Below are 27852 nucleotides of genomic sequence, written 5' to 3' on the forward strand. Positions count from 1 at the left end.
AAGGTCTCTAGGTTTCTGTGTGTTCCTAGAAGAGTAAAACCAATAAGCATGTTCAATATCATTACTTGTTAAGTTCAAATCTTTGCTTGGATCATTAATTTTAGAGATAAGACATGCAGTCAGATTAGTTTTTCTGACTGCTTTAGTTATTTTCCAGCTATGATTCCACAAACCTGTCACTCAATTTTTAGTTCAGAGATAGTCTTTTGAGACTTGCTTATCTGAAGCATTATTTGTAGCCATATCACAGGCTTTGCTGGCAACCTAAGCAGTATCACTTATTTGAGGTTCCTTAAATTGCACATTTGTTCAGCCAATCTGCCAAACTTTTAGTCCCATCGCATGTTCATCCCATTCTGTCTTTAGCTCTCTTTTGTTTTATTAATTAACTAATTAACCTCCATATTAAATGTTTGTCCACGACTGTGTCAGTGGGCAGTGCTTACCTCTATCTTTGCTTGTTCTTCATTCTGCTGAACCTTATTTGGGTCCACTTTCCTTTATATAGTCTTCTTTAATATCCTACTTAAATTATTTTTAAATTCTTCATGTTGTAAAAGAAACAAGGGGGGCATAAGAGCCGAGGTGGTGCAGTGTGTAGAGTGCAGTACTGCAGGCCACTTCAGCTGACTGCTATCTGCAGTTGAGCGGTTCAAATCTCACCGGCTCAGGGTTGACTCAGCCTTCCATCCTTCCGAGGTGGGTAAAATGAGGACCCAGATTGTGGGGGCAATATGCTGACTCTGTAAACCGCTTAGAGAGGGCTGAAAGCCCTATGAAGCGGTATATAAATCTAACTGTTATTGCTATTGCTATACTCAAGAGAGGAAGCAGCCTAGACTCTCTATGATGCCATAGGAAGACTAAGTTCAACCCCTCTTGAATTCTGTTAATCATATCTAATGCTAAAATAGTGCTAACATTAGCTGATTAGATTTCTGTGCAGAGCAGAGCACATGAGCAATAAATCAGTTTAATTGGAATTTAACACGTGGCTCTAGTTTTTCATGCCTGACAGTTTGAGATTATAGGCTTTGTGATGTTACTTGTAGTAGTTTCAGATGCAGTTATAATTTAGATCAATGTATTTAGTAGTATCCTGTTGTTTTCAAGATATTAAAACATTAACTTCTTGAAGGTGTTTTTTTTAATTTGTCAAAAAAATAATAAGAAAAACAGCAGGATTTCTAATCTTTAAACATTATGTTATTAGTTTTATCACATTAAGTTGATTAATTTTGAATTGAGTTTTCACAAGAAATTCTTTAGTTTCATGCTCTAAACCATTAATTCATAAGCTAATGATTCCTTATCATTGAATTGTCTAATCTATGAGCCATAAATTTACATGAAATGTTTTCATTGCAGCTGACCAATAGTTAAGGCTCATAAACCAATTTGGATATCTGAGGTTTAAAAACCACATAGAGAAACTAATTGGTGATTTCAGAGAGTAGGATTATGATAAAGAGAAAATATGCCTTAATAGATGGAATAATTGAAACAGAATAAAAAAGTCAGTTACAGGTCATTATTTCAGTCTTCTAGAAAGAAACAGGAAGAAACTATAGATTGGATATACTTGAAATGATTGGAAGGAAGAAGAGAAATATCCTGCAAGGTATACTTAAACTCTATTAAGCTCGAGCAACTCCAGGAAGAAAAAGCAGGGGTGATAGCAGGAGACTGGAAATCTTTGTGCCATTTAAAGCTCTGATTAGCTATTTCTCTTCTGGTAACCCTGAGCTCTTGTCATCTTTGTCTCAGTATAATATATACGTTGTAGCATTTTATTCACCAAAATATGATATATACATTGCAATTCCAAAACACCATTGTGATAAAGCTAGTGTAAAAGTAGAGTGATTGGGGTGAAGCATTCAATAGGTCCTATGCTAAGATTTGTTTACTTTAAAATAATCTTAAGAGATGATATTCATTACAGGTCTAGAAATGCTTAATTGCCATGGATTAAATGTTTCCCTTAATAAGTACATGTCAATTACTTCAGTCAATAACAATAGTCAATCAAGCTTTAAATTAGCTTTATTTATGAGATGTAGTAAATTTTAATAACATGTCATAAGAAGCTTTAATTTTATGCAAAAAAGTTATATAATGTTCATGAAGTTATTTCAAAACAATAAAAGTAAACAAAATTATTTTAATAATTTCTACAATAATTCCAACAGTATATTCAAGAAACTATGGACTATAGAATACAAATCATTTAGCAAATATTTTCTTGCTAAACTTCACCCATGTACTTTAAAGTAATGGTCTTCATGGACTAGTTCCAATAATTTCAAATATAACAGGTAAATCATAAAAGGCAACTTAGAACTTCGTTAACACTATTAACATGTAAGACTTCCTGCAGAATAACTGTAGATTATTACCTTCGTTATCTGCATATATGCATCTTATTATACATTATAAAGTGTTACATACTCTCCCATTTTCTTTATCTAGCAATGTAGATTCACTTATGTTAGTAGTAGTTACAGGAACCAATGGATGAGTGATTTCTTGGTTTAAACATTCTTCCAGGATGGTATCGACATGTTCCAGATTATTTATAACAAGATGCTGAAACAACAGATGGCAAAAATGCATTGCTGTTACAGTAACAGCTCCAGAGAGAATTAAACCTAAATAGCCCTTTTGACTAAAACTATGTATCACAGGCAACTGTCGTATGCAATAGTTTTCTTAGAATGGGATTTTTTTTAAAAAAAAAGTCACTGGGAAAAAATAACTTTTATTCAGAAATTTGGTTATGCATAATGTATGCTTGCCCTATCCCCAACCTCTGATACTTCTGTGTTCTATCTTGATCTTGTAATACTAGATATAAACATTCATTTGGATCTGAATTTTCATTATTAATAGGGCTTAGGGCAGTGATGGTGAACCTTTTAGACACTGAATGCCCAAACTGTGTGCATGTACATGACCAAATTGAGAGGTGCATGGCATGCACAAAAATGAACATGCACATACATGCAGCAGAGACCCGAAGATCAGCTGCCCGGCAGGAAGCGGGGCATCCCAACGCCGGGCAGCGCAGCAAGAAGTAAGACCTTTTTCTTTCATGAACTTCTGTTTAGTCATTTGCAAGGAAATAGAAGGTCAAGAAAGAAATGCCACAGAGATCTGACCTGGGGCGACGGTGTACATGTCAGCGGAGAGGGCTCTGTGTGCCACCTCTGGCACACATACCATAGGTTCACCATCACGGACTTAGGGGATAGCAGCTTCATAAATTGTTTCAACTATGTACACAGAATTTACAGAGCGGGACATCACATTCATTTGCATCATGGATTGCATATTTTATTCAGTCTTAAAGTGTAAATAAGGCTAATCTCCATCAGAAAAATAGCAGCAAGGGAAAATATTTTCATCCTCAGCCTCCGTCCTGTTTTGCAAATTATTATTCCTTTTCTGAATGACTTTTTAGCATAGTATATTGGCCTATATTTGGAGACCTATATGTTAAGACCTATACGTAAAGATGTGTTGCATATATTTATATTGACATTATATAATTTTATATCTTATATTATTATTTATCTTCTAAACAAATATATTAAAATAATTTGTTGCATAATGTCTGTTATTTCTGTGAAATAATGATGCAGCTTTGGAGCAAAGACTGAATCACCTGTATTAAAATTCTTATAGAATCAATAGTAATATTCAAATTAAAAGAATTGAATAATCTAGGATTCCATTTTATTTTGTTATACTGTTATATAAAAATAACTATTTAAGTAAGAATTTTAAGGATCAGCTTGTCTAGTGTTTTAAAAATCACTCTATGGATCAATTAATACATAAAGATGGGCATTAGAACTATCTGCCAATAATTTGGGCAATCATTTAAGTTTTAATTTATATCTCATTGGTTAAATTAAAGTATCCTTCTGATTAGTAAAAAAACATCCCTTCTTACTTTAATATTTCAAAGGAAACAGAATTTTCCAAATAAATGGCATCTTTAATATTTTCATTTTCCATTGCTTATAATTCTAAAACATAAATAGTCCATAAACCTTTAAAAAAACTGCTTGGGTTCCTACAAGCCTCATTTGGATTGCAGTCCTGTTGGAAATACTGAAATAAATCATATTTTCTGTGACATTGAATGATAATACTGAAATATAACTTTTGCAGAAATAGAATGAGTTTAATTGCATATAATATTGTACTTACGGGATTCATTCTTGATAGCAATAGGGCATTTTTTTCCGAAGATGTTCAAGCTTTTTTTGGGTTGCTTTTACTTGTTCTTTGCGTAGATGCATTTTTCTTTCAATGGCATAGACTTTTTGAAAGCAATGTTCCTCTTGACGCTGGAGTTTTTCGGAAAGTTGTCTTTCATACTGTGAGAAATACTGAAATATATGCTTAAATGTTTGCAATTTACTACAAATTCTAAGCAAAATTTTACATTCTACTATGCAACATTCCTCCATCTATTAAGGCAGGGCTGTCAAATTCACAGCCCACAGGCTGGATGCGTCACACGTTGGCCATGCTCACGCCCACGCCCACTTTAGTGAAAGGGGAAATAAGCCTAAAACTGAACAAAGTTAAAATTAAAAGCAGAGATTGTAGCTCTACTTTTGTGTTAAAATGTGTTTTTCATTTTCCATTTTTCATTTTCATACAGTCACATATATACTGTGCCTAACCGGGGCCATGCAACATTAAACAATAAACACAGCAATTCCTCTTGTCAACAATACCCCCACAAATAGAAACCCAATATAGCTCTTCGACCATCCATACACCTCTTTCTTTCGCCCCCCTCCAACTTTCCATCTTCCCTCCATCATTCCCCTATCCTACTTCTCCTCCCCCTCTACCACTCCTCTCTCCCAGTCCACTCCCTCCTTCTTTCTCACCCTCCCTCCAATCCTCTCTCCTGCCCTCTCTACCCCTCTTTCTTCTATCCCGCTACTCCTCCCTTCGGTGTATTTCTACTATATGTCAATATATTTAGCTTGTAGCTCTACTTTTAAGTGAGAATAGGCGGCCATAACTTCTAAGGCTAATGCCCTTACATTAAAAATAAGGAATCCCCAAATGGTTCCAAAAGTTCTTATTGAATTAGATGTTATTAAATTTTGTCCTTAGCCCAGACCTTACCCAACAATATTCAAAGCCTATAAAATATGCATCCCTGCTTCATGTGATTAGGTTTGAGTGAAATACTACTCTTTGTTCTGTGTTTGCCCCAATGTCTCAAAAAGATATCTTGCTGCTGAATCTGGAGATTTGATTTATAGCATAATTAGCCTGGCTATATTTTAAAGCCAACTTACTATGTGTCTCTTCATGCTCTGCTCCTGAAGTTAAGCATATACAGAGAATAAGATATGGGTATTTACTTTCAGAAATCTGAAAAACTTTGTTTTAGATTACAAAAATATTATCTGTATTTATAAAACAAGGATCAGTACAAATAAAAGAAGATGGTTTTCAATGGCAAGACTAAGGGAGTAAGAGTTGCACATAATTCCAACAGAATTTGTAACAATTCTAGCAGCTGAATAATAGTCTTACATTGTAATGAGGGCCATTCTTTTTGTATTAATTAAGCATAATATGAAGCAATGCAATCTTATGATTTGCATTTCATTATTTTTTTCAAGAAATATATCTATTACCAATGCTCAATGATGAAAATCAGTTCAGAAAATATTTGTCACATTTGTTTTACCTGATCAATGGATAAAATGACAGTCTTACTGTGATCCCAATGTCTTTTTAACTATTTCAACAAAAACGAACAAAAAGAAAAAATCAGTATAAGAAAATGTTATCAGATAGATTAATCATATAAAGAATCAAATTACAGTGACTTAATCGTATAGCCTTTCAAAAGTAGAAATATTTCATAAAGAATTAAATTCATATTAGATCCTAATATAGAACGTTGGTATAGTGATTAAGGTATTAGACTACGAGCTGGGAAACCCAAGTTCTTATCTTGCAGTATCCACAAAAGCCAGAAGATTTTTGGCATCCTTAGAAAGAGATAATGGTAAATCACTTCTAAAAATATTTTCAAGCAAATTGCATGGATTCCTCTATGTAGTTACCAAGAATCAAAACTTTCTCAAAGTCACCAAATCACGTACAAACAAAAGAAGAAAGATCTAAAAAAGTCTAGACAAACATGGAACGGAAATAAAATAATAAATGAAATAAAAGTCGGCTTCAAATACTACAGTTACACACATCTTGGTCCCAATCTGAGATCATATCTCCAACCCTGCAATTTGCATTGTTAAGAAGATCCTAGGTATGGTGGGGTACTTAAGATAAGCAAAAAGACAGCTGGGGAATGATATTGCATTGTCTATTAAAGCAATACAAAATAAAATTTAGTCTAGGAATCTGAGTTTAGTTAATTTGTCCACATTTTTTAAAATATAAAATCAACATTTGGTTATTACATCAAAAGGGAGATCAGTATTTCTGTTAAAAGCAAACAACATGGATTTTCAATGACCATGCAACTAAGATTTATCTTTATTTACTGATTTAAATGTAATAAATACACAAGGAGACTTAGAAAAAAATTGAAAATTACAATAAAATTAATTATCTTGTTTTAATTACTTGTATTAGGTCTTTATACTTTTTAATAGTTTTATATTCTAATCCATACCAAGTATAGTGAATTTGTGGCATATACATTTTTACAAACAAAACAGTTTAGCATTGTTAATTGCTCAATTTCAGCCCCAATTTTGAAGAGACAAATAATTATGTAAAATAAATTATATATGCAACTATTTATGCTCACTAAGCTACCAAACATTTGCCAGTGGAAATTTGCAAGGCAATCTAAGGAGGGATCCGTAACTAATTTTCCTTCTAAGGTAAGAGTCTAAATTGGAGGGCCTAAGAATGGAAGAAGTATAAGCCTTCCTGATGCCTGGTGCCTTTAGAAACAAAAATGAAGACGATGAAGTCTGCAGTTGTGACATGCAATACCCGTAGCAGGTTTGTTCTGCCAAAGAACCTGGCATATATTTGCAGAATCTACAAACTTTGTAGCAATCCTTGAAGAATATGTGAAAGGATGCAACATAACCAACGTAATGAGAGAATGATTAGTTGAGACAAAGGAGATATTAGAACATAATCTCATAGTGAAAGAAAGGAACTGAGTAAATCAGGAAGCCCAAAGGACAACGGTAACAATTGGAAGGGAAAGGTGCAGATGATCTTCTGCAGTACTAGAATTCAGAAACAATTTTCAGATTCTCTTAAGGCCGTGAATTTTCAAAAGGAGAATAGAAGCAAAACAGGACAGTGAATATCTCGATAAAGGAGTTGTGATAGTGAATTTGAAACCAAAACAAGCATGTTGTTTCGGTTTCAAATTCATGGGTACTTGAGAGACCGCCTACTGCCAATTACCTCCACTAGGCCAATAAGATCCCATAGATTAGGCCTCCTCCGAATTCCATCAGCCGGTCAATGTCGACTGGCAACTACCCGGAGGAGAGCCTTCTCGGTGGCTGCTCCGACCCTCTGGAACGATCTCCCCGTGGAGATTCGTACCCTCACCACCCTCCAGACCTTCCATGTAGCCCTTAAAACCTGGCTGTCCCGACAGGCCTGGGGCTGAAGACTTCAACCCCACCCGAATAGTATGACTGTTGCATTTTTAAACGATGTATTGTTTTCATGTATGTGACGTGTTTTGTTCTTCCCTCCCCCCGAATTGTGAGCCGTCCTGAGTCCCCTCAGGGAAAAGGGCGGCATACAAATAAAGTATACAATACAATACAATACAATACAATGTTTGAAGCATAAGTCAATTTGACTAGGCTTAGGAGGGCTTTAAATGAATGACTAGCTATGTGCATGATAGGGTCTGTTTCTGAGATAAATGTCTGAGTTTCCTGGTAAGTACTAGCAGGAGATACACTTAAGCCCCTCAGAAAAAAGGAAGGAAAGGCAAAAAGGTATTTGGGGAAAGCATAGTGACTGATTAGGGTTAGCAGTACTTTAAATTTAATCTGCATGGATTGGAGATGAAAACCCTGAATTAAGAACTTTAGATAAAGGCTTAAGTGCTAGAAAAAAAGTGGAAATGGAAATAGTGACTATTTAAATATTGAATTAAAATAAGAAAGAAAATTGGGTCCTAAGGTTCAGGGCATCTGCTGGCTGTGCATTAACTCTTGGAATACAAAACAAGATGAGTCTGAACTCTTTTAAGACAACAAAGCGAATATGATTTTCTAGGTATAATAGAAACTTGGTGCGATGTCAGTGAAATACGGCAGCTCAAGGACATTTGCTTCAAAGGTAGAAGCAATAGAAGAGGAGGTCTTGAACTATATTATGCTAAAAGTACTTACTATGTTAAAAAAAAACTCAGAATGAATGAACAAGGCAGTGCTGTAAACATATAGATAAAAATGAGGACAAATAAAACTGTTGCTGATGTCTACTTTTAGCTGCCTAATGAAAGTAAAGGTGCGTATGATATGTCTTCCAATAGCAAATTATAAATCTTCAAAGAAAAACGGGAAGTTATAGCTATAATCCAGTCTGTATCAGGTCCCTGAACCTTCAGTTTGCACTGTCCAAAACAGTCTTATTCATTTCAACAATGAAGTATGTCTAATTACATTCAAAACTGAAATATACTGGTGTTACCCTCACTGGTCTTACTGACAACTTTCTCCTTTGGAAGGTTGAGGAAAGAAAATAAGACCCCATCTTTTACATGATGCTCATTAGAATGGAAGACTTAACTGAAGATGTGGAAGTAGCAGGAACACTAGTGGAAATGACCGTGTAATGCTAGCAAAAGCAGCTACTAAGAAAATAAATTTGATAGGTGGAGAAATTAAAAGCATAATTATGAATAATTCCAATGAGAAAAACTGAAAACTAGAAAAAGTCTATAAAAACCTCATTGAACAAAAATTATGGGTCTTGGCTAGAGTTCTTCACAGGTGCCTCATCAAATTAGACAGAGTATCAAATGAAGTCCAATACTTAGTGACATGTTCTTCAATATTTCTATTAAGGACCTGGATGAAAAGATAGCACACTGCTTACCCAATGAGTAGATGGTTCCAAACTTGGTGGGATATCTTAATACAGATACTCCTTGCGGTACAATGGCAATTGGGACCAGAATTGTTATCAGTGAGCAATATTGTTATAAAGCATTGCATCATATGACTAAATGACCAAGTCAAGGCAATACTGGAAATCCCAGTTCCACTGCAACCCCATGATGTGTGGGTCATTAAGCCAAAGTTCCAGCAAACCCAGTTGCTGCCATTGAATGAATTTCGTGTTGCTATCAGGTAAGAAACACCCAGATCTAAACTATTCTTGTAAAAATGTAAGGGACTGTTTACTTCAACTCTCCTCATCTATCTATTTCCACATCTCTGTCCTTTTGGCTTTCTTTTGCACACTGGCCAAGGCCTCTTTCTCCTTTCATGCGGTAAACACGTTCTTCTAGATGGGGGTCTTCTTTTGTGCCAGCACAGCCAGGGTCTTCTTTTTTATACAGCCAGGTTCTTCTTTCACAAACGGGGGCCTTAGCCAACACGTGGAGGCCCTGGTCAGTTCATCACTGGCTGTGCCAGTGCAAAAGACAGGGTGAATGAAGGCCCCAGCTGATATAGTAGTGGCAAGAGCAGACAATGGCAGCAAGTAGGCAAGAAGTGTTTATGAATGCCTGAATTTTGTTCAGATGTCTACAGTGGTTCTGCAATAGAACTTCAAACTCATAAGCCCTTCATTCATCATCATTCTAACTTTGAATGGTTGCTGAATAAATGATGTTGAGTGAGACTACCAGTAACTATAGGATATTGGCATAGACGTGTTGACACATTTATTTTAATGTAATTTAAATGTTCACTCACATTGAACATAGATAAAACATCTTCCGGGCACATGGATGCAATATGTTCTCTTGATTTATCACATTCAGGTAAAAAATAGAGCAATATTTCTCTGAAAAAACAAACAAACAAAGCATTGCAGCAAAATAAACAGCCATACATAGTTCTAGAAGGTCCATGAAGGGGAAAACCTCATGCACTTTTTAAAGGGAAAATATGTACATACATGCTTTCTTCTTTTTAATGGTAAGAATGGTATTCCGAGGGATTTGATACCATTCATTTTAACTTACAAAAGTCTATTTTATGCAATTGATAAAATAAAAACATTCACAAATGGCGATACCATACAAATCTGTTAGCCTTAAGGAGCCACAGGGTTCTTTATTGAAACATGGATGATAAACATCTACTATATATTTTACTGCCGAGCTTATTCAACTGAAAATATTGCCATTTTTACAACATTCCCAATCCTTAAAACTATACTTCCATGAATTAACATATTAAAGCAATAATGAATTGCTTTTAGAAATCCATTTAACCAATTTGTTTTCTTACTTAAAAGAGTACAAAAAATGAATTTCTGAGTTTCTATTCCTGTCCCAAAGAAATTCTGTGTGGTAATTAGCACCTCTGGGAGCAATTAACAGTTCAGGAGGATTTTTTCTCCTAGGAGAAAGATGAATAAGCTCTTAATATTACATTGTGACTGGCTGTATCATAATGCAGTGATGCCTCGTTTGTATGATAGGTTTAAAATAGAGTGGGTAATGCAACAGAGTTTAACAAAAAAGTACAATTGTACTTTTTCAAAAATGTGCTGTTCAAATTATCATGTCTGTCTGAAATATAATTCTTTTGATTACCTACTCAGTAAAATACAAAGGTACAATACCTCCCTCTATCCCAATTTTAATTGTGGTTTTTACTGAAACAAGTCATTGGAGAATTTTATATAGGCTATTCTTCAACACTGATTCCACAGAATGCAACTATACTTATAAGTGGTCATTTTAACTGATGTGAAATGCAGCCTAAAATATGACTTTACACTGTTTACAAGGACACACACTGACTAAAGTAAATTTACATTCCTTTATATGCTTTATAAACTTGAGTCTTTATGACCACTCACTTGATATGAGATGTTAATGTCTGAATCATCTTGGTTTTAGTGATGCTCTGGGAATGTTGAGTTAGGTGCGAAACTTCAACTGACTTCTCTTCCACAATAAAGACTTGATCTTGATCTTCTTTTGCAGCTTCTGTGGATCTACAGAATAGAAACACCATTACAAATATTACATTATAACATTACACCCAATGGAAGCAGATAAGAGCCACATTGAAAACCCAACATTAAATTCTAATTAAAAAGGATCAGATTGTGCAGTTTTAAACCATCTCTATTTAATACTCTAGACAGCTCCTGTTATTCAATGAACACTAAGCCAAAGTAACAAATAATCTGATTGGGTTTAAGTTGCTATATTTATCTCAGTAGGATACTAGGTCTTAAAACAAACCTTGCAATATTCTTTACATTTCTGAGAACTCTGTGAAGATTGTTAGGTCACTTGGATTGGCATTGTGTTGCTTGTTCAAGATTTCTCAGTGAGCTTTGCAACTGCAATTTACAAATCCAGATCATTTTCTCAATCTGTTTACATTTTCAATGCACAATATTTCTTGTCTATATGATGCCAGGTAAATCACAAAAATTTAGCTCTCTATAAAACCAAGCAGGGCATAATAGAAGTTTTCAATTTTGGGGGTACTACTGTTACTAAAAAAAACCCAAAGAAATATCTATATTTTATTGTGCCTCTTATATCGAGAATTAAATTTTTCATTACTTTCAGGCAAGCAGTACAAAAGATCAGGGAGTTTCAACCTCAGCTCTTCGGAGCTTTTCAAAACTGGCTGAAGAATTGTAAGAGTGGAAGATATTTTTTGTTTAAAATTGCCTATAATTATAGTAACTGTGCTGTAATTAAAATTCAATTTAAACTAAAAGGAAAACCAGGTTTTTGCTATGTTTTACCCACTTTGTCTTTTTTTGAACTGACCAATTTTGGGGTCAGTATGGCCTCCAGCACAGAAAAGCTACACTCTATGACTTTTTAAATAAACAACAACCACCAAAAAGATATCATGTGGGAGGCAAAATAAAATAAAAATTGGAGTTAAAATTATTTGAAGAAAAAAATGACTTCATTTATGGTGATGAAATTACTTTTGGTGCCTGGAAGTGAGGAAGACTTAAGGAATTGAAGGTAAAAGAACATAATGCAAAACTGGTTCGCTATAAAACCAACAAACCAAACCCCAAGATTATATCTATATCTAGATTATATCTAATGTCAGACCAAAGCAAGCAAGTAGAGAAGGAGTTATTATTTTATTATATTTTTTAATCTCACATTTATTCCTTTTATAAATAACTCATGATGGCAAACATCTAGTACCATTTCTTCCTCCTATTTTCTCCCGCAAGTACAACCCTGTGAGTTGGGCTGAGAGTGACTAGCCCAAAATAACTAATTTTATCTTTCTAGACTCAAAAATTCATAGATATGTTGACTGCAGCCATGAAGATATATATTTACTGCTTGGGAGAAAGTAAAACTAGACCACAGATGTATTGATAATGAAGCATTAATGAAGCACTAATAATAACTTATATGTTTTTGATACATCTTCGGAAAAGATTCACTTTGTTATGTGAGGCCTTCACTGTGGCATGAACAGACTTTATATATATATTTCTGAGGTTTTTGGGGTGTTAGTATGTAGGTCTCTAGTTATTCGGGTTTTCTCCCGCGTAAAATTGGAGATGTCTTGGCGACGTTTCGATGAAGTCTCATTCGTCATCTTCAGGCTTGGTGCTTCCAGGAGCAATGTGAGATCTCGGCTGTTTCTTCCTTTTAACTGCCAGTGGGGGTTTGAACTGATTGGGTGGGAGCTTGGCTGTGTCCTGATTGGGTGGAGGTGGGTCCTGATTGGGTGGAGGTGTGTTCTGATTGGTTGGGGGTTTGTGTTTCATGTAAGGATAGGAGGGGTTTAAAGAGGCTAATTGTGCCTTTGCAGTCTGGCTTCTGGTCCTTGGTCGTGCCTCCTCATCAGTGTGGGTTTTGTGTGTGTGTGTGTGTGTGTGTGTATACACACACACACACACACACACATACATACATACATATAGTATCTTCTTAAGTTCTGTAATAAGACTCATTAGAAAAGACACAGATGCTAGGCCAAAACAAATGCAATACAAGAGACCAAGCAACAGAAGGCAAGGTATATAAATATACTAATGACAGAACTCCTAAGAATCCAAAGAAATTATTTGGAAACTAGCAAAATGATATCGACTGGGTAACAAAGATTTGGAAATAACTGAATAACAATAAGTTATTGCCATTGGTCTCCTGAAAAAGTGGGAATGCTTACCCTTTCTATTCTATTATCCCTTTTTGTTTTTTTTCTGGAGGAAGACATGCTCAAATGCATACAGCAAACTCTGAGGATGTGTGAGCAGTCACAGCATTCATGCATGACTTCCAAAGAATTGCTTTATGAACATGCATGGTTAGTGATGCTTTCAACAAATAAAATTGAAATCTGGCTTTAACTGCACTGAAAATTAACATGCATCAAGACAAAGCATTAACAGTTTTTAAAATAATTTAATATGAATCATATACTAGTTTATTCAATGCCTATATCTATTTTTTAAAACTAATAATTCTAATTAATAAATAATCATAACTTTTCTTTGCAGTAGCATTTGCTTTGTACAATCAGAAATAACTTAATGGAAAATTCTGCTTGAGTCCTTATATTTCACGTTTAACTCTGATCTAGCAGAATTAATATTAGATTGATGCTTTTCTAATGTATGTGATACTTTATGAATTTACCAATGTTAAGAAAATTATTTTAACCATGTTTATTATATGTAATTAAAACAATGCCTTCACTTTGGTCTTCCTTGTCATTAAAATATTGCAATGTTATATATAGAGTATGTATTTCACATTGCATTACATTCTCCTGGTTCCTCCCCCCCCCCCCCCCCCCAGCAATTCCCTCTGTGCAGTAGATTTGGCTGAGTAACCAAAACTATATAGCACACTTCTATGGCTGAGTTGGACTAGATTGATTCTCCTGAATCCTAGGCTTACACTAAACAGTGCTAATCGCCAGTAATTCAGAATTTGACTACCAAGTGTTCCAGTACACTCACCTTTTTGAGTTTGCTGATATCATATGTCTTTTTTTAGATTTTCCATGCTTGTTTAGACCAAGGAAACTGTCAGCTGTTTCTTCACACTGTTCTTGTTTTTCTACATGTAGTTTAAACATTTAAGGCAATAATAATAGTTATTAATCATGGATTTAACCAGATGAGCAGGATAAGAAAACTGGAGAACTTCCTGGAAGCTGGGGTTTTGAAAAAAAAAATGACTGGAAAATATAGTTACATGTTAATTGGCTATATTAGCCAATAAGTGGTAGAAGAATTTGGACTTGGTCATGGCTTGACCAACATGAGCTCATTATGATTTCCAGTTATTTAGAACATGAAAAGTCGCATGTGGAAATTCACATTTTGAAAGAGATTCCATAGTACAATTACAGAATATGCAAGCCCCTCCCCAACCCAATTAAATATTACACTAAGAGTAGTGTTTAACTGCTGCAGGGCAGAGATTACTGGAAACCCTTTAGCGACGTCTTTCATTCCTGATCACTCACTATTATTAGACAGTGAGAAAAACTTTTCCTTCCCCCTTTAATATCATACAGCAATACTATTTTAAATGCAATGCATATAATATTGGAATATGCCTATAATACCATATATATTATAAGTGTGGTTGCCATATACAATACAGGCATAAAGAGTTCTCTCCAGTTTATTCAGTAAACACATTCTAATGGCCATTTTGATTTTTTTTTATTATACAGTATCCTAGCACTTCAATTCTTTTTACCTTTTACTCAGAGAGCATATATTAGCAATGAAACAAAAAAGTGAAAATTCCCAAGTTCATCCTACAACCCCTTTCCCCCTTTCAGTGCGTTTGAAATGTAAAACAATATCTGGAGGTACCTTTAATCCACATACAACAAATTCAGAATTCAACATCAACATTACCTTTTTTCATTAAAACACTTCCTGCAAATAATTCATCCTTTGGCAGATCTTCAGTTTCACTATCAGATGATATCTGCAGTAAAACACTTTGGTTATTATTCATACGCTTTAATTTTTGCATTGTAGGAATAACTATATATTTCCTTATCTACTCTCTTGGAGACTATTACAGGTTAGAAACAACTGTTTGCTCCATTTATAAAAACAAGTAAGAGGTGACATATTCATTATACTACAAAAATGTGCTTCCCCGATGCAAGGAACTTTTATGCTTGTAAGCTATTAGTTATTAAGAAGTATTGTAAAAAAAAGAATTTCCCTCCTAATTTGATGCGAGCCAATAAAGAATTGTAATTCTTTCTTCAAGGTTTCCTGGGTGTACTATAAGTAGAAAAACAACAAAGATTTACTATCACATTTACATTTCAAATGGACTCTGGGAATGCAAACATTTATTTTAATCTCTGGTTATTATACATTTTATGATACAAATGATTCTCAAGTTATTCAAAAAGGTTTGTTTTGCATTATTTGCCAGTTGTTTTCTTTTTCATAATGCTACTTAACATCAGTCTCCAAAGTGACACTAAAATAGTACCTTCAAATGCTAATATTCTTTTTTCCCCAGTTTGACTAGTTAGCGTAAGTGCAGTAACATAATTATCTGGCAATGGTTAATTCTTTTGAGCATGTGCTAATTACACCAGCGTTTAGGGACTGTCTTTTTCTTCATTAGAGACAGAATATACAGTATTTCTGATAAACCAAGCATCAAGACAAATGAGTCATAAGTAATAAAAATAAAGAACATTCCAAAGCAGAATTTTAAAAAGTTGGATGTACCCAACTGAATAACATGCTATATTATCTGTAATTAAAACTTTTTTTGTTGAAAAGATGTAATAAAGAAAGACAAGTGACTGAAATGTTTACTTCCAAGTATGTTAAATAAATCTTCAGTAGTAACTAAAAACAACAGATCAGTTGTAACTGGCTAGATGCTACCAACCACTATAACATTCTAGAAATTGATAGCATCTAGCCAGTTACTACTGATCTCTTGTTTCTTTCCCCAGAAGTGAAGTGGGACCTTGTCAGTTCTCTAGTGAGGAAAGAGGAAATTCTTTGTTGTAGGCCACTCTGGAAGGTGAACAACAAACATCCAGAGGAAGACAATCATATACAACTTTTGTGTACAAGAAAACTATAAGGACAGTCCAGTTATCAAAATCAAGCTCAGTTTGAGTCTTCATTTATTTGTCAGGGAGTCAATTTATTGCAGCCAAATACCAGTATACAATGAAGCAATTAATAACTATTTAAACGTAAAAGAGCAGGACAAACTATAAAACACAAGCTAAAGGAAAAATACACAATCTAACACCTGATTAATCATCTCAAACTGCTCAAATTGTTCACAACAACACATAATGGTATGTTCTCTGTTCTTTTTGCTATTTAGCTTTTTGCAACAATTCCACTGCGTTCTGGTCTCATTTTATTCAAGTCTGATGTAACTCCAGTGGTCTGTCAGAACACTTCAGATTTTCCCACCACCACCAAAGTTAGCACACAGCAGTGGTCGGTTTCAAAAATTGTTGGAACCTACTCTGTGGGTGTAGCCTCCTTTGTGAGAGTGGCTTGCCACCCATGTGACCAGATGGGAGTGGTTTGCTGCCCATGTGACCGGATATGAAATTATGAATTAGTACTTAGGTCCGTCCAAGTAGCTATTCAGAAACTCTGGCATTGAAGCATGCAAGTCTTAAAGCTGTCAAGTTACAAGATCCTTGCCAGTGGTGGGTTTCAAATTTTTTGGAACCTCTTCTGTAGGTGTGGCCTGCTTTCCGAGTCCACTGGTGGAACCTCTTCTAACCGGTTCAGTAGATTTGACGAACCGGTTCTACTGAATAGGTGCGAACTGGTAGGAACCCACCTCTGGCACATAGACATCTCCCAATGATACTTTATGCGGATAATAAAGTCATTCTGTCCCAGACTAGCCTAGGCAAGATCATTCACCACCAATTGCACAGATTATGAAGTAACAATACATAATGAAAACAACCCTGCTATTGCCTAAGTGCCTCAAAAATTACAGGTGACAATAAAATGAGCGCAAGTTCAATAGGTCAAAGTTTTCAGATGTCTTGAAATTGAATTTCAGGCTTCAGGTTGGAGAAATGCACATCTGGATTATGTAACTCAGAAGACCCAAAGATCAGCCTCAGCAACTGAAACTTTTTACAGAACAAAAATATCTTTTTATTAGAACTGTCATAAATATATGCCCAGTTTTGGTACAGAACATAGCTTGGCCTCTATGGTAATTGTTAAAATTAGAAATTGTGCAATCCAAATTTTTAAAAAAATATCCTCCAAGTACCATGCTGGCTCTCTAATGTTATCCTGTGTTGTGAAACAGGATCAATTAGAATGAGTTAAAAAATCTGGCTATCTTCAAGTACTGCTGAAGTTAAATTTTTTCCCTATAGGATTGACGCTTCTGATATAAACAGATTATTTTAGTGTCATGTGAAAGTGAAAGCTTCTTCATAAAATGTACTTTATGGCTTTTCATAGGAAGCTATCCTTCCTCTGAGATTTGAACAGACCAAGAGAATTCTAACACAAGTTCTGGATATGGAAAGACAAGAAGACCATCTCTACTGCTAATATTCTCCTAAGCAGCCAGTCTTGTTATGTTTAGCCTGGTGAGATACTTACAGTAAACCACATTATACTATCCAAGCTGACAAGGGCCTTAACACTGGTTAACTGTTTGAGTTACACTCAGTTCAATGTTCTTCAGGCAGACACAATATAATGTAACTGGCTAACTTTTGGACAACATTAAATAAGTATATATAGCTAAATAGAAAAGAATTTATATAACTCATATGTAACATAATTCGGAATTGAACTGTGGAGAACTGGTGCTCTCTAAATTTGGTCATTTGCATGCAGATATTTTGTTACCCAATCAAACAGAAAATACCATTCTAATCAAAGAACTACCATGGCAAAAACCATATCTCGCTAAATAATACATAAGCTACTGCATATAAAAAGGGAGCAAATCCCAAGCAAACAACCAAGCTAAGGGAGGACAAAAAACTCCACAATTAACACTCTGTTTTTTGGTTCTACAGACACAATTTACACTAGTAACAATAGTGATAATATTTCTATTATTCCTCAGCTTATGTTTTATATTAAACTTTGACTAACTGAAGATAATAAGAATAATCATTTGATTATTCAAGAAGTGTGACAGTGGAGTATATAGATTTTTGTGCATGTTACAAAAATAGTGATTGATTTGTTTCAACCTGGATCTATATACAAAGCATACGTCAAGATTTAGAGGGGGGGAAGGGGACCCAGAAAATGAACATGATATACTCTTCCGCTCAAGGAGATTCCCTCCCAGTTTTGTTCAGCCCAGCTTAATTTAGCTATCAGTATCAATGCAAAGTTATTTCAGGTAGATTCACTAAATCCTCAAATGCCCTCCTGGCATTTGAAAACATCTCTCATTCCTCCTTTGAAACATATTTAAAAGTAATTGTATAGGGTCAGACTGAGGAAAATCAAATCAAATCAAATCAAACAGGTTCTTACATAAATGACTTCTGGCTTGTTCTCTGATTCAATTTTCAATTCAGGCTCTTCAGAATACAACCTTTCAAAATGTACTGAAGGTGGCATCTGTATGAGAATTATTAACAATAATTAATGAAAACCGAAAGACTAAGTATTGGCCTCATAAAATAAGAACTGCCTTGCTCAAATTATTCACTAATTTAGAACAATTAAGAACACTAAATAAACAACCTCAACATTTAAGAAAGCTTCCTATGCTAATCTTTTAGGGCATAAACACATTCTTGTTCTGTTAATGAACTATCCTGCTTAATTTAAAATTAGTAATTTTGTTATTTATTAGCAAATAATAAGATAATCCAACAAAAGTATGTTCTCAAATAAGCTTTGAATTTACCAACACCATCCCTCCCCCTAGGCTTCCTATGGTCATTGGAGTTGTTTACCCATATTTAAAAATGGAAACAATACAATGTGGCATGACAAAAACTATTTGGAGATATGATGTTGTCTAACCTGTCCCAACTAAATAATTCCCACATATGTGGGACAGAATCACGATGGCACAAAATTAGGATTAGCATGCTACCTATTACCAAAACTAGGTAAATGCATGTTTGCAACTGTATAATGCACAGTACGAGCAGGCTATCCAGACCCAGCAAAAGTACCGTATTTTCACCCATATAACCCGCGGGTTATATGCGGTTTTTACATGCACAGCGCCCCCCTGCGGGTTATATGCGTGGGCGGGGTATACAGAAAATATTTTACACGATCGGAGGCTTACACGATCGGAGGCTTGCTTCTTTCTCCGTTTCTTCCCCCACCCCGATCTCAGCTGTTTCCTTCTCCTTCGTTCCTTTCCTCTTCCCCAGCGTGCGCAGGCTTCTTTCTCCGTTTCTTCCCCCACCCCGATCTCAGCTGTTTCCTTCTCCTTCGTTCCTTTCCTCTTCCCCAGCGTGCGCAGGCTTCTTTCTCCGTTTCTTCCCCCACCCCGATCTCAGCTGTTTCCTTCTCCTTCGTTCCTTTCCTCTTCCCCAGCGTGCGCAGGCTTCTTTCTTTCTCCGTTTCTTCCCCCCCCCCATCTCAGCTGTTTCCCTTCTCTTTTACTCGCCGCGGGTTATATGCGTGGGCGGGTTATATGCGTGGGCGGGGTATACGGGAAACATTTTACACGATCCAGAAAACCCGCGGGTTATGTGCGTGTGCGGGTTATCTGCGTGGGCGGGTTATATGGGTGAAAATACGGTAGTCTGAGAGTGAGATGGAAAGCAGGGGGGGAGATGAAAGGAGATATGGAGAGAGAAAGGAGGGAGGAATGAAGAAAGGAAAAACAAGTGTATGATCTACTCAACAGTCTTTGAATCCCAAGAGGAAGGAAAGGTGTGCAACATCTGAAATGCTTGTACCTCTCCTCCATCTCTCACTTCCCATAAGCCACCTCCCTTTGAAGTTTAAAAAAATCTGAAGTTTAAAAAAAGTTATTTTAAAATACTGTTTCAGATAGGTTTATGTTCCATACGACTGCATATTAGATTGGATATAGAATGTGAATTAATTGCACTGAAAAAGCATGAGTTGCAATTGTATATGTAATTTGTAGCTAACTTGCAAGTAAGTGTATAAAGAAATATACCAGTATGTATCTTTAGATCTGGGAAAGCATCTCAAACTTGATTTCATTCTAACATTTCCTCTCCCTGTTACCATATTTTTGGAGTATAAGGCGCACCTTTTTCCCTCAAAAAAGAGGCTGAAAACCTGGGTGCGTCTTATACACCGAATACAGTATTTTTTTTTGCCTCCTGAAGCTCCGCCCCTTCACCAAAATGGCCATGCATACCCTTATGGAGGCTTTCAGAGAGCTCCTGGGGGCTGGGGAGGGCAGAAATGAGTGAAAAACGGGCCATTTTTTGCTCCCCAGCTCCCAGCAGCACTCTATAAGCCTCCATAAGGTTATGCAATTTTTTTGACAAAAACCAGGCCCGTTTTTGCAAACAACGGGCTGTTTTTTGCTTGTTTTTGCCCCCCCATCCTCCAGGAGCACTCTGCAAGCCCCCCAAGGTTATTCATGCCTTTTTAAAAAAAAAATGGGCCCGTTTTTGTGAAAAACAGGCCATTTTTGGGAGGTTTGCAGAGTGTAAAAACTTTTTTTCCCTTTTGGAAAGCTCTTTAACTGGTTGATGAGAATTTCATTGATCAAGTACTGTGCCAGCAGAAACACCTACCTATCTACTGTATTTCTATCTCTCTCTCTATTTCTCTCCTTACCTATATACTGTATTTCTCTATCTCTTTTTATTTCTCTTTCTCTATCCCTTTACCTGCCTACACACATTCTTTCTCCCTACCTACCTACTGTATTTCTCTCTCTTTCTCACCCTCTCTATCCCTCTACCTACCTACCTACTTAAAAAAAATTGCTTCTTCTTGGTGCGTCTTATACTCCAGTGCGTCTTATACTCCGAAAAATATGATGTGTTTACACAAGCAGTCTATTGAACAGATTCCCATAATGAAAACAAAAACTCACATTGTATTACAATACAAATGATTAAGCTTATGTTAACTATTGTCAGGCTTTTCTTTTCAGCGTTCTGAAATATATTGTACCTTTGGCATATTGTGATCCTTTCTGTCTGCCACTGAGGATTTTTTTTCATCCTGATAAAAATAATGCCTCCTTTGTGAGCAAGCTGTTTGCCTTGCCAATGCTTTCTTTCGATAATTTGACTGCTGCATATATCCTTTACTTGCATTTTTCATAGCCAGGTTTCTGTGAGCTTGAGGTGAATCTTTATAAAGAGTCTTCTGGCAGACATTCTTCCAGTCATTTATTTATTTATTTTTGAAAACAACAAAACAACAATCCAATATCATCTTTAAACCTGGATATGGCTATTTTCCTCCAAATTTTCAATTCTGTCAGTTCCTTAGCCTGCTTTTTTGGGGAAAATGACCCTAAAATTACATATCTTGCTGGGTTATTTAATGAAGGGTTTCCAAACCCCCAGCCTGCAAATCACTCCTGCACAGCCTGCAAATGGCCTTGAGCCATTCAGAACTAGACTGAGGAATTGGTGGGCGAGCATGCACAGGCATGCATCCCCCACTTGCGTGAGTGATGGGCAAACACATGCAATGCATGTGTGAGCCCACTGTTTGTGATGACCTGTCCCCTCTCCCTCCCTGATGGTCTGCAACTCTGATTTAATACACTGAATAGTCTTCTAATTCTATGTTTCTACTGGTTATATTTGCATAGGATGAACATAATCAATTCTTTCCAATTGGATAATTGCTTGTCTAAGTAGAAATTAAAATGTGGATATTCTATTTTTTTGCTTGATTTACCAACTAGGACTGCAAAATGAGGTTCACTCTTGGTTACTAAATTCCAATTTAACTTTGTAGTCCTCAAAAAAGTAAGTTTTCTAACAGATGATTCCTCTTGTGGCTGATGCAGTTTTAGTTACAGGTGAAACTCGAAAAATTAGAATATCGTGCAAAAGTTCATTTATTTCAGTAATGCAACTTAAAAGGTGAAACTAATATATGAGGTAGACTCATTACATGCAAAGCAAGATAGTTCAAGCTGTGATTTGTCATAATTGTGATGATTATGGCTTTCAGCTCATGAGAACCCCAATCTCAGAAAATTAGAATATTGTGAAAAGGTGCAATATTCTAGGCTCAAAGTGTCCCGCTCTAATCAGCTAATTAAGCCATAACACCTGCAAAGGGTTCCTGAGCCTTTAAATGGTCTCTCACTCTGGTTCAGTAGGAATCACAATCATGGGGAAGAGTGCTGACCTGACAGTTGTTCAGATAACCATCATTGACACTCTCCATAAGAAGGGAAAGCCTCAAAAGGTAATTGCAAAGGAAGTTGGATGTTCCCAAAGTGCTGTATCAAAGCACATTAGTAGCAAGTTATGTGGAAGATAAAGTGTGGAAGAAAAAGGTGCACAAGCAGCAGGGATAACCGCAGCCTGGAGAGGATTGTCAGGAAAAGGCCATTGAAAAGTGTTGGGGACTTTCACAAGGAGTGGACTGAGGCTGGAGTCAGTGCATCAAGAGCCAGCACACACAGACAGATTCTGGAATGGGCTTCAAATGTCGTATTACTTTTGTCAAGCCGCTCCTGAACAACAAACGTCAGAAGCGTCTTACCTGGGCTAAAGAAAAACAGACCTGGTTTGTTGCTCAGTGGTCCAAAGTCCTCTTTTCTGATTAGAGCAACTTTTGCATCTCATTTGGAAACCAAGGACCCAGAGTATGGAGGACGAATGGAGAGACGCACACTGCAAGATGCTTGCAGTCCAGCGTGAAGTTTCCACAGTCTGTTGATTTGGGGAGCCATGTCATCTGCTGGTGTTGGTCCACTGTGCTTCATTAAGTCCAGGGTCAATGCAGCTGTCCACCAGGAGATTTTGGAGCACTTCATGCTTCCTTCCGCAGATGAGTTTTATGGGGATGCTGACTTCATTTTCCAGCAGGACCTGGCACCTGCCCACACTGCCAAAAGCACCAAAACCTGGTTCAATGACCATGGGATTACTGTGCTTTATTGGCCAGCAAACGTGCCTGACCTGAACCCCATAGAGAATCTAGTTTCACCTTTTAAGTTGCATTAATGAAATAAATGAACTTTTGCATGATATTCTAATTCTTTGAGTTTCACCTGTACATGAAGACAAAATACATCATTATAACATACTTTAAATATGTAGAGTAGATCTTGCATTTTCATATGTATATTTGAATTTATGCATACATAAATGAAGGTATCAGTTTTGTTGACTACAGAGTATTTGTTGCACAGGATTGAACTGTGGAATTCTTAGTGTTGTCTGAGCTAAATTGTTGATAGTTGAAAATATTTTTGAAACCCAGTTAATTTTTTTCTACAGCATATTTTTTAATTATTTCCACTTTTAACAACTATCTAATATTTGACTAAGAAATACTGAAATAGATTTATCAAATGGAATATAAAGTGAATAATTATGTATTTTGTACATATTAATATTTATTTTTGTTTTACTTTTTTCCTTCTGAGTTTAATCTAAATAAGGTTTAGATTTTCATTCTCAGCTGCTCTGTTAAATTTTTTAAAAGCATAGGGATGCATTTCCATACAAGATTAAACCATGCATTAGGTTCAGTCCTGAAACCTATCTCTGATTTCCATTGATAGTAATGACATATATTCCCAAGAAAGTTATATATAGAATTGCAGTCCAAATTACTCACATCCTTAGCAGTAGTTTTGCTATCATCTGTATGCTTACAAAGTTTATGTGGTTGAATCAAACGAAGTTGCTGTAAAAATGACACAAAAGTAAGATATCTGTTTTTACTTTTTATTCTTTCAAATAAGAACTTTATTATGAATGGGGAAACTCAGGAGGAAAAGTTCTATTATTTGCCACCTATTATTTGTCATGCTGCCTCGTAGGAAGAGAATGTGTTGTCTAGTTTTTTTGATTTGTGTGAAGTGGGTTAGATCAGTGATCCCAAATCTTTCCGACTTTCTGGACCAGGTAACGGAGCGTGAATGGTTATGTGTAAGCACAAACGGGACTGCGCATGAATTCTCTGTCACAACTTGTGCAAGTGGAGCTATGCACATACATGTGCTCACCTGCCACTTCTGCAGCCTGTTCTGAACAAGCTAAGGCCAGGGGCTGGGGATCCCTGGGTCAGATAATTTTTAGATGATCCTGGCAAATGTTCCTTTCTAGCACTTTGATGCATTTGGGATAACACTTCAATTTTGCTTTCAAAATCATCTATCTTCCAAAATACCAAAAATTTAATTATTCAAGATGTATGTAGAGGATTCTATACGATATAATAAAAAATGGTATTATTTAATTCTGCCCAGATAAATTCTTGGAACAAAACATATTCATCTCTGTGATAATTTATATAATAGCTCACCAGTTTTTCTACTTTTCTTTTATTTCTCTGAATGGAATCAATTAGTAGCTGTTCTTTGTCATTCAAATAATGAGTTGGGTTGAATGTGCCCAAAGGGATTCTGGGCAAATTCTCTGGTATACTGCACCTATCAAATTCCAAGAAAAATACATTATTTATAGAAATAATTATGGTCTTCTCTTTATGTTTTATCTTGGAGCTCCTGATTTTGCAAATGACTTGGACACTGATAGCTGAATAGCTTTGCACATGGTTTCATGCTACTCAAAACAAAAGACTAAACCCGCAGTCACTGAACATGGTCATTTGTGTTTAGTTTTTTTATATGTGCGTATATATAGTAACAAACAAATGAAAATACAAGTCAAATATGTACTTTACACAGTATTCTGTGTAAAATGTTTCGTACTAATATTTTGTTGTTCTGACCTAGAGTTCCATGAGCTATGTACAATATGGTTCACTTAATATCTTAATGTTGTCTTTCCATGATTTCTAAATCCCCTTGTATTATTACTGTTTGAACAAATATTACTCCAAATATTTTGCTCTACCTTTTCTGGTGGTAGTTAAACATTCAATCAAGAATATTTACTCAATAAAAGGTAAATATTTTGCTAATTACAAACAATGGAAGCTTCTTTGAACACTTGCTCTTCACCACAATTCCTATAAACTATGTTTATAATAGTAATATTCTTTATCAAAATGACTTTAAGGCATATTTTAAGTGGTTTGCTAGTTGAGTACTGCTTTTGACTTTAGGAACATGCCTATTGTGGACTTAAATAGCTGTGTATTATAAACTATTTATAAATACAACAATCTTGGGAAACATAAAATATAGTTGGTATGAATATAAAAATAATTACAAGTCTGATGTCTCATTAGGATCATGCATACTTAATGGAACAGTGAAGAGGAAAGGAACTCTGCTGCTGGTGAGAATGCAGATTTACTGTAATATCACTACTTACCTATTTTCTAGAGAGTTGGAACTTCTTCCACAGTTCCAGATGTCATGATTAACTTCATTATTTATATCAGTATTAAGTGACAAGAATCTCCATTTGAGGCAAAGATCTAATGAATTAACAGAATTTATCCAAAATTAATTATAAAGTTGATTTTACATGGAGCGTTAAAACTGTATCATTTATTTTATTAGGAACTTAATACCTATATCGCAAATCAGAAAATATTACTTAACAAATAGGTTTTTCCTTCAGAATATTTTTATTATCTGAAATTAGCTTAGAAACATTTGAGTGCATAAAGTATTTTCCTTCAAGTTGAAATCAATACCTGGTAATCACACCTGTGTAGTTTCCCTGAAGTCAATATGGAAGCAGTTGTCCTTTTTTTATCTAGCTTCAGCCTGGGATTTCCATCCAAATATTAATCAAAACCTAAGCTGACTAAGTACTATCAAATATGCAATACTACTCACAGCTGAAATCCATATTTAAAGAGCATATTTTCCCAGATCTCTGGATTTCACTTAGTCTTTGAATGACATGCTCTGAGTTACCTCCAATAAAAGTCAGTGGGGAAAAGACCAAAAGAAGGTTAGGACAACCAGAATAAAAACTGCATTCAATTTAAATTTAGATTTTATTAAAAGAAGATTAGAGGTAAACTAAAAGTAGATTAAAAGTAGATTAACTAAATACATTTAATTTAATTAATTACTTCCTCACTTCGTGCTTGTTTATAGACCACAATTGGAACTGATAATATTTTCCCAGATCTGTGGAATGAGCCCACAAACAAACTGGTAACCCTGAAGAGAGATACTATATAACATGTATTATTTTAGAGACACACATAGCTACTTATGCAACTGCATTTGGCATCATCTGAAGTTTCCAGAAATTCTTCAAAACAGCCACATTTAGAGAATATTAGAATAGTCTAATTGGGAGGGAACAAAGTAACTTTGAGCAGAGTTGTCCAATCTAGGATTGGATGCAACTGGTGCACAATGTGAAGTTGTGCAAAGCCTGTTGTAACCACGATTGCCACTTGCTCTTTGAAAAGGAGACGAGAGTACAGGAGGACCCAGGTTCTGTATAATGTCTATTTGGAGCCGCACAACCCTGTCTATCACCAAGGATGGCATATTGCTAGAACTGGCAAGCCCCCAAATCCAAAGACAATCAGTCCTGCCAGGGTTTATCTGAAGCCCATTGTTCATTATCCAGTTCCTCATAGCCTCCAGACTCTGGGATGATGTCTAGGGCATAGTTTACTTTGTCAATGGAACAAATATGTAATTGGATATCATCAGCAAACTGATGACACCATATCCTGTGGTGATAGATGGGGATCACACAATGGCCTATTGTAAAAGTCAAATAGGACCAGAGAGAACATCTAACACTATGACTCCCCACATAGCAGGGAGTGAAATTGGGACTCTTTTCCCCAATTACCACTGACTTGAATTGACTCCAGAGAAAAGCCGCAAACTAGCCCAATATTGTGTGCTCACTCCCAATCCCTTGAGTTAATCCAGAAGGATACCATGGTTGATGGTATCAAAAACTGCAGAGAGGTCAAGTAGGGCAACAACAGATTTAAAACATACATCCCGCTCTCTTCAGGCACCATCCTTAAGTATGACAGTGTTGCTTCATCCCATATCCAGATATGAATGTTGACTGAAAGAGATTCAGATAATTCACTTCATCCATTCCAAAATTCTCAACCACTTTCTCACTGGCAGCAGTTGACAGGGTCAAATTCCATCCACAATTGGGTTCCCTCAGCTCAGAAAAACTGAAACCACCACTGCCCCTGTTCACTAGCTAAGCCTGGCAGCCAATCAAAACCACTCCTCTGTCTCTCCAACACAACTACTGACAAATCTCACCAAACAGAAAATCCATAGAGAAAAATGCCAGTTGCAAAGAAAACACAATACATATAAGGGCTGCAGGTCCACTACATTACATCTGCACAGCCAGGTTAACACACAAGGACCATCCTATAGCCTGCTCTTCCTGGAATGTAAGAACAGAGCCCGAACAACTGTAATACATTCAAATCCAGGCCCAAACCAAACCCAGCCTTAGTCCAGACCTAAACATTCATTAGCCGCAGTGGCATAATGGTTAGAGTGCAGTACTGTAGGCTACTTCTGCTAATCACTGGCTGCCAGCAATTTGGCAGATCGAATCTCACCAGGCTCAAGGTTGACTCAGCCTTCCATCCTTCCGAGGTTGG

General features: G+C 36.0%; 1 protein-coding gene across 1 annotated transcript in view; it reads right to left on the reverse strand.

The window, feature by feature from the left end:
* Window positions 1–2110: 2110 nt before the first annotated feature.
* MORC1 (MORC family CW-type zinc finger 1) overlaps window positions 2111–27852 on the reverse strand; it is a 59765-nt gene continuing 34023 nt past the window's right edge. The window contains exons 17-28 of the mRNA XM_032220091.1: window positions 25602–25707; window positions 24625–24751; window positions 23935–24003; window positions 21292–21501; window positions 18694–18780; window positions 15070–15142; window positions 14155–14254; window positions 11044–11181; window positions 9927–10017; window positions 5732–5782; window positions 4219–4400; window positions 2111–2589 (exon numbers count right to left, since the gene is read on the reverse strand). Coding sequence (XP_032075982.1) covers window positions 4224–4400; window positions 5732–5782; window positions 9927–10017; window positions 11044–11181; window positions 14155–14254; window positions 15070–15142; window positions 18694–18780; window positions 21292–21501; window positions 23935–24003; window positions 24625–24751; window positions 25602–25707 — 1229 coding nt within the window. The 3' untranslated portion in view covers window positions 2111–2589; window positions 4219–4223. The remainder of the gene's footprint in view (window positions 2590–4218; window positions 4401–5731; window positions 5783–9926; window positions 10018–11043; window positions 11182–14154; window positions 14255–15069; window positions 15143–18693; window positions 18781–21291; window positions 21502–23934; window positions 24004–24624; window positions 24752–25601; window positions 25708–27852) is intronic.

The sequence above is a fragment of the Thamnophis elegans genome, chromosome 6 (assembly GCF_009769535.1).
Source record: "Thamnophis elegans isolate rThaEle1 chromosome 6, rThaEle1.pri, whole genome shotgun sequence".
NCBI lineage: Eukaryota > Metazoa > Chordata > Lepidosauria > Squamata > Colubridae > Thamnophis > Thamnophis elegans.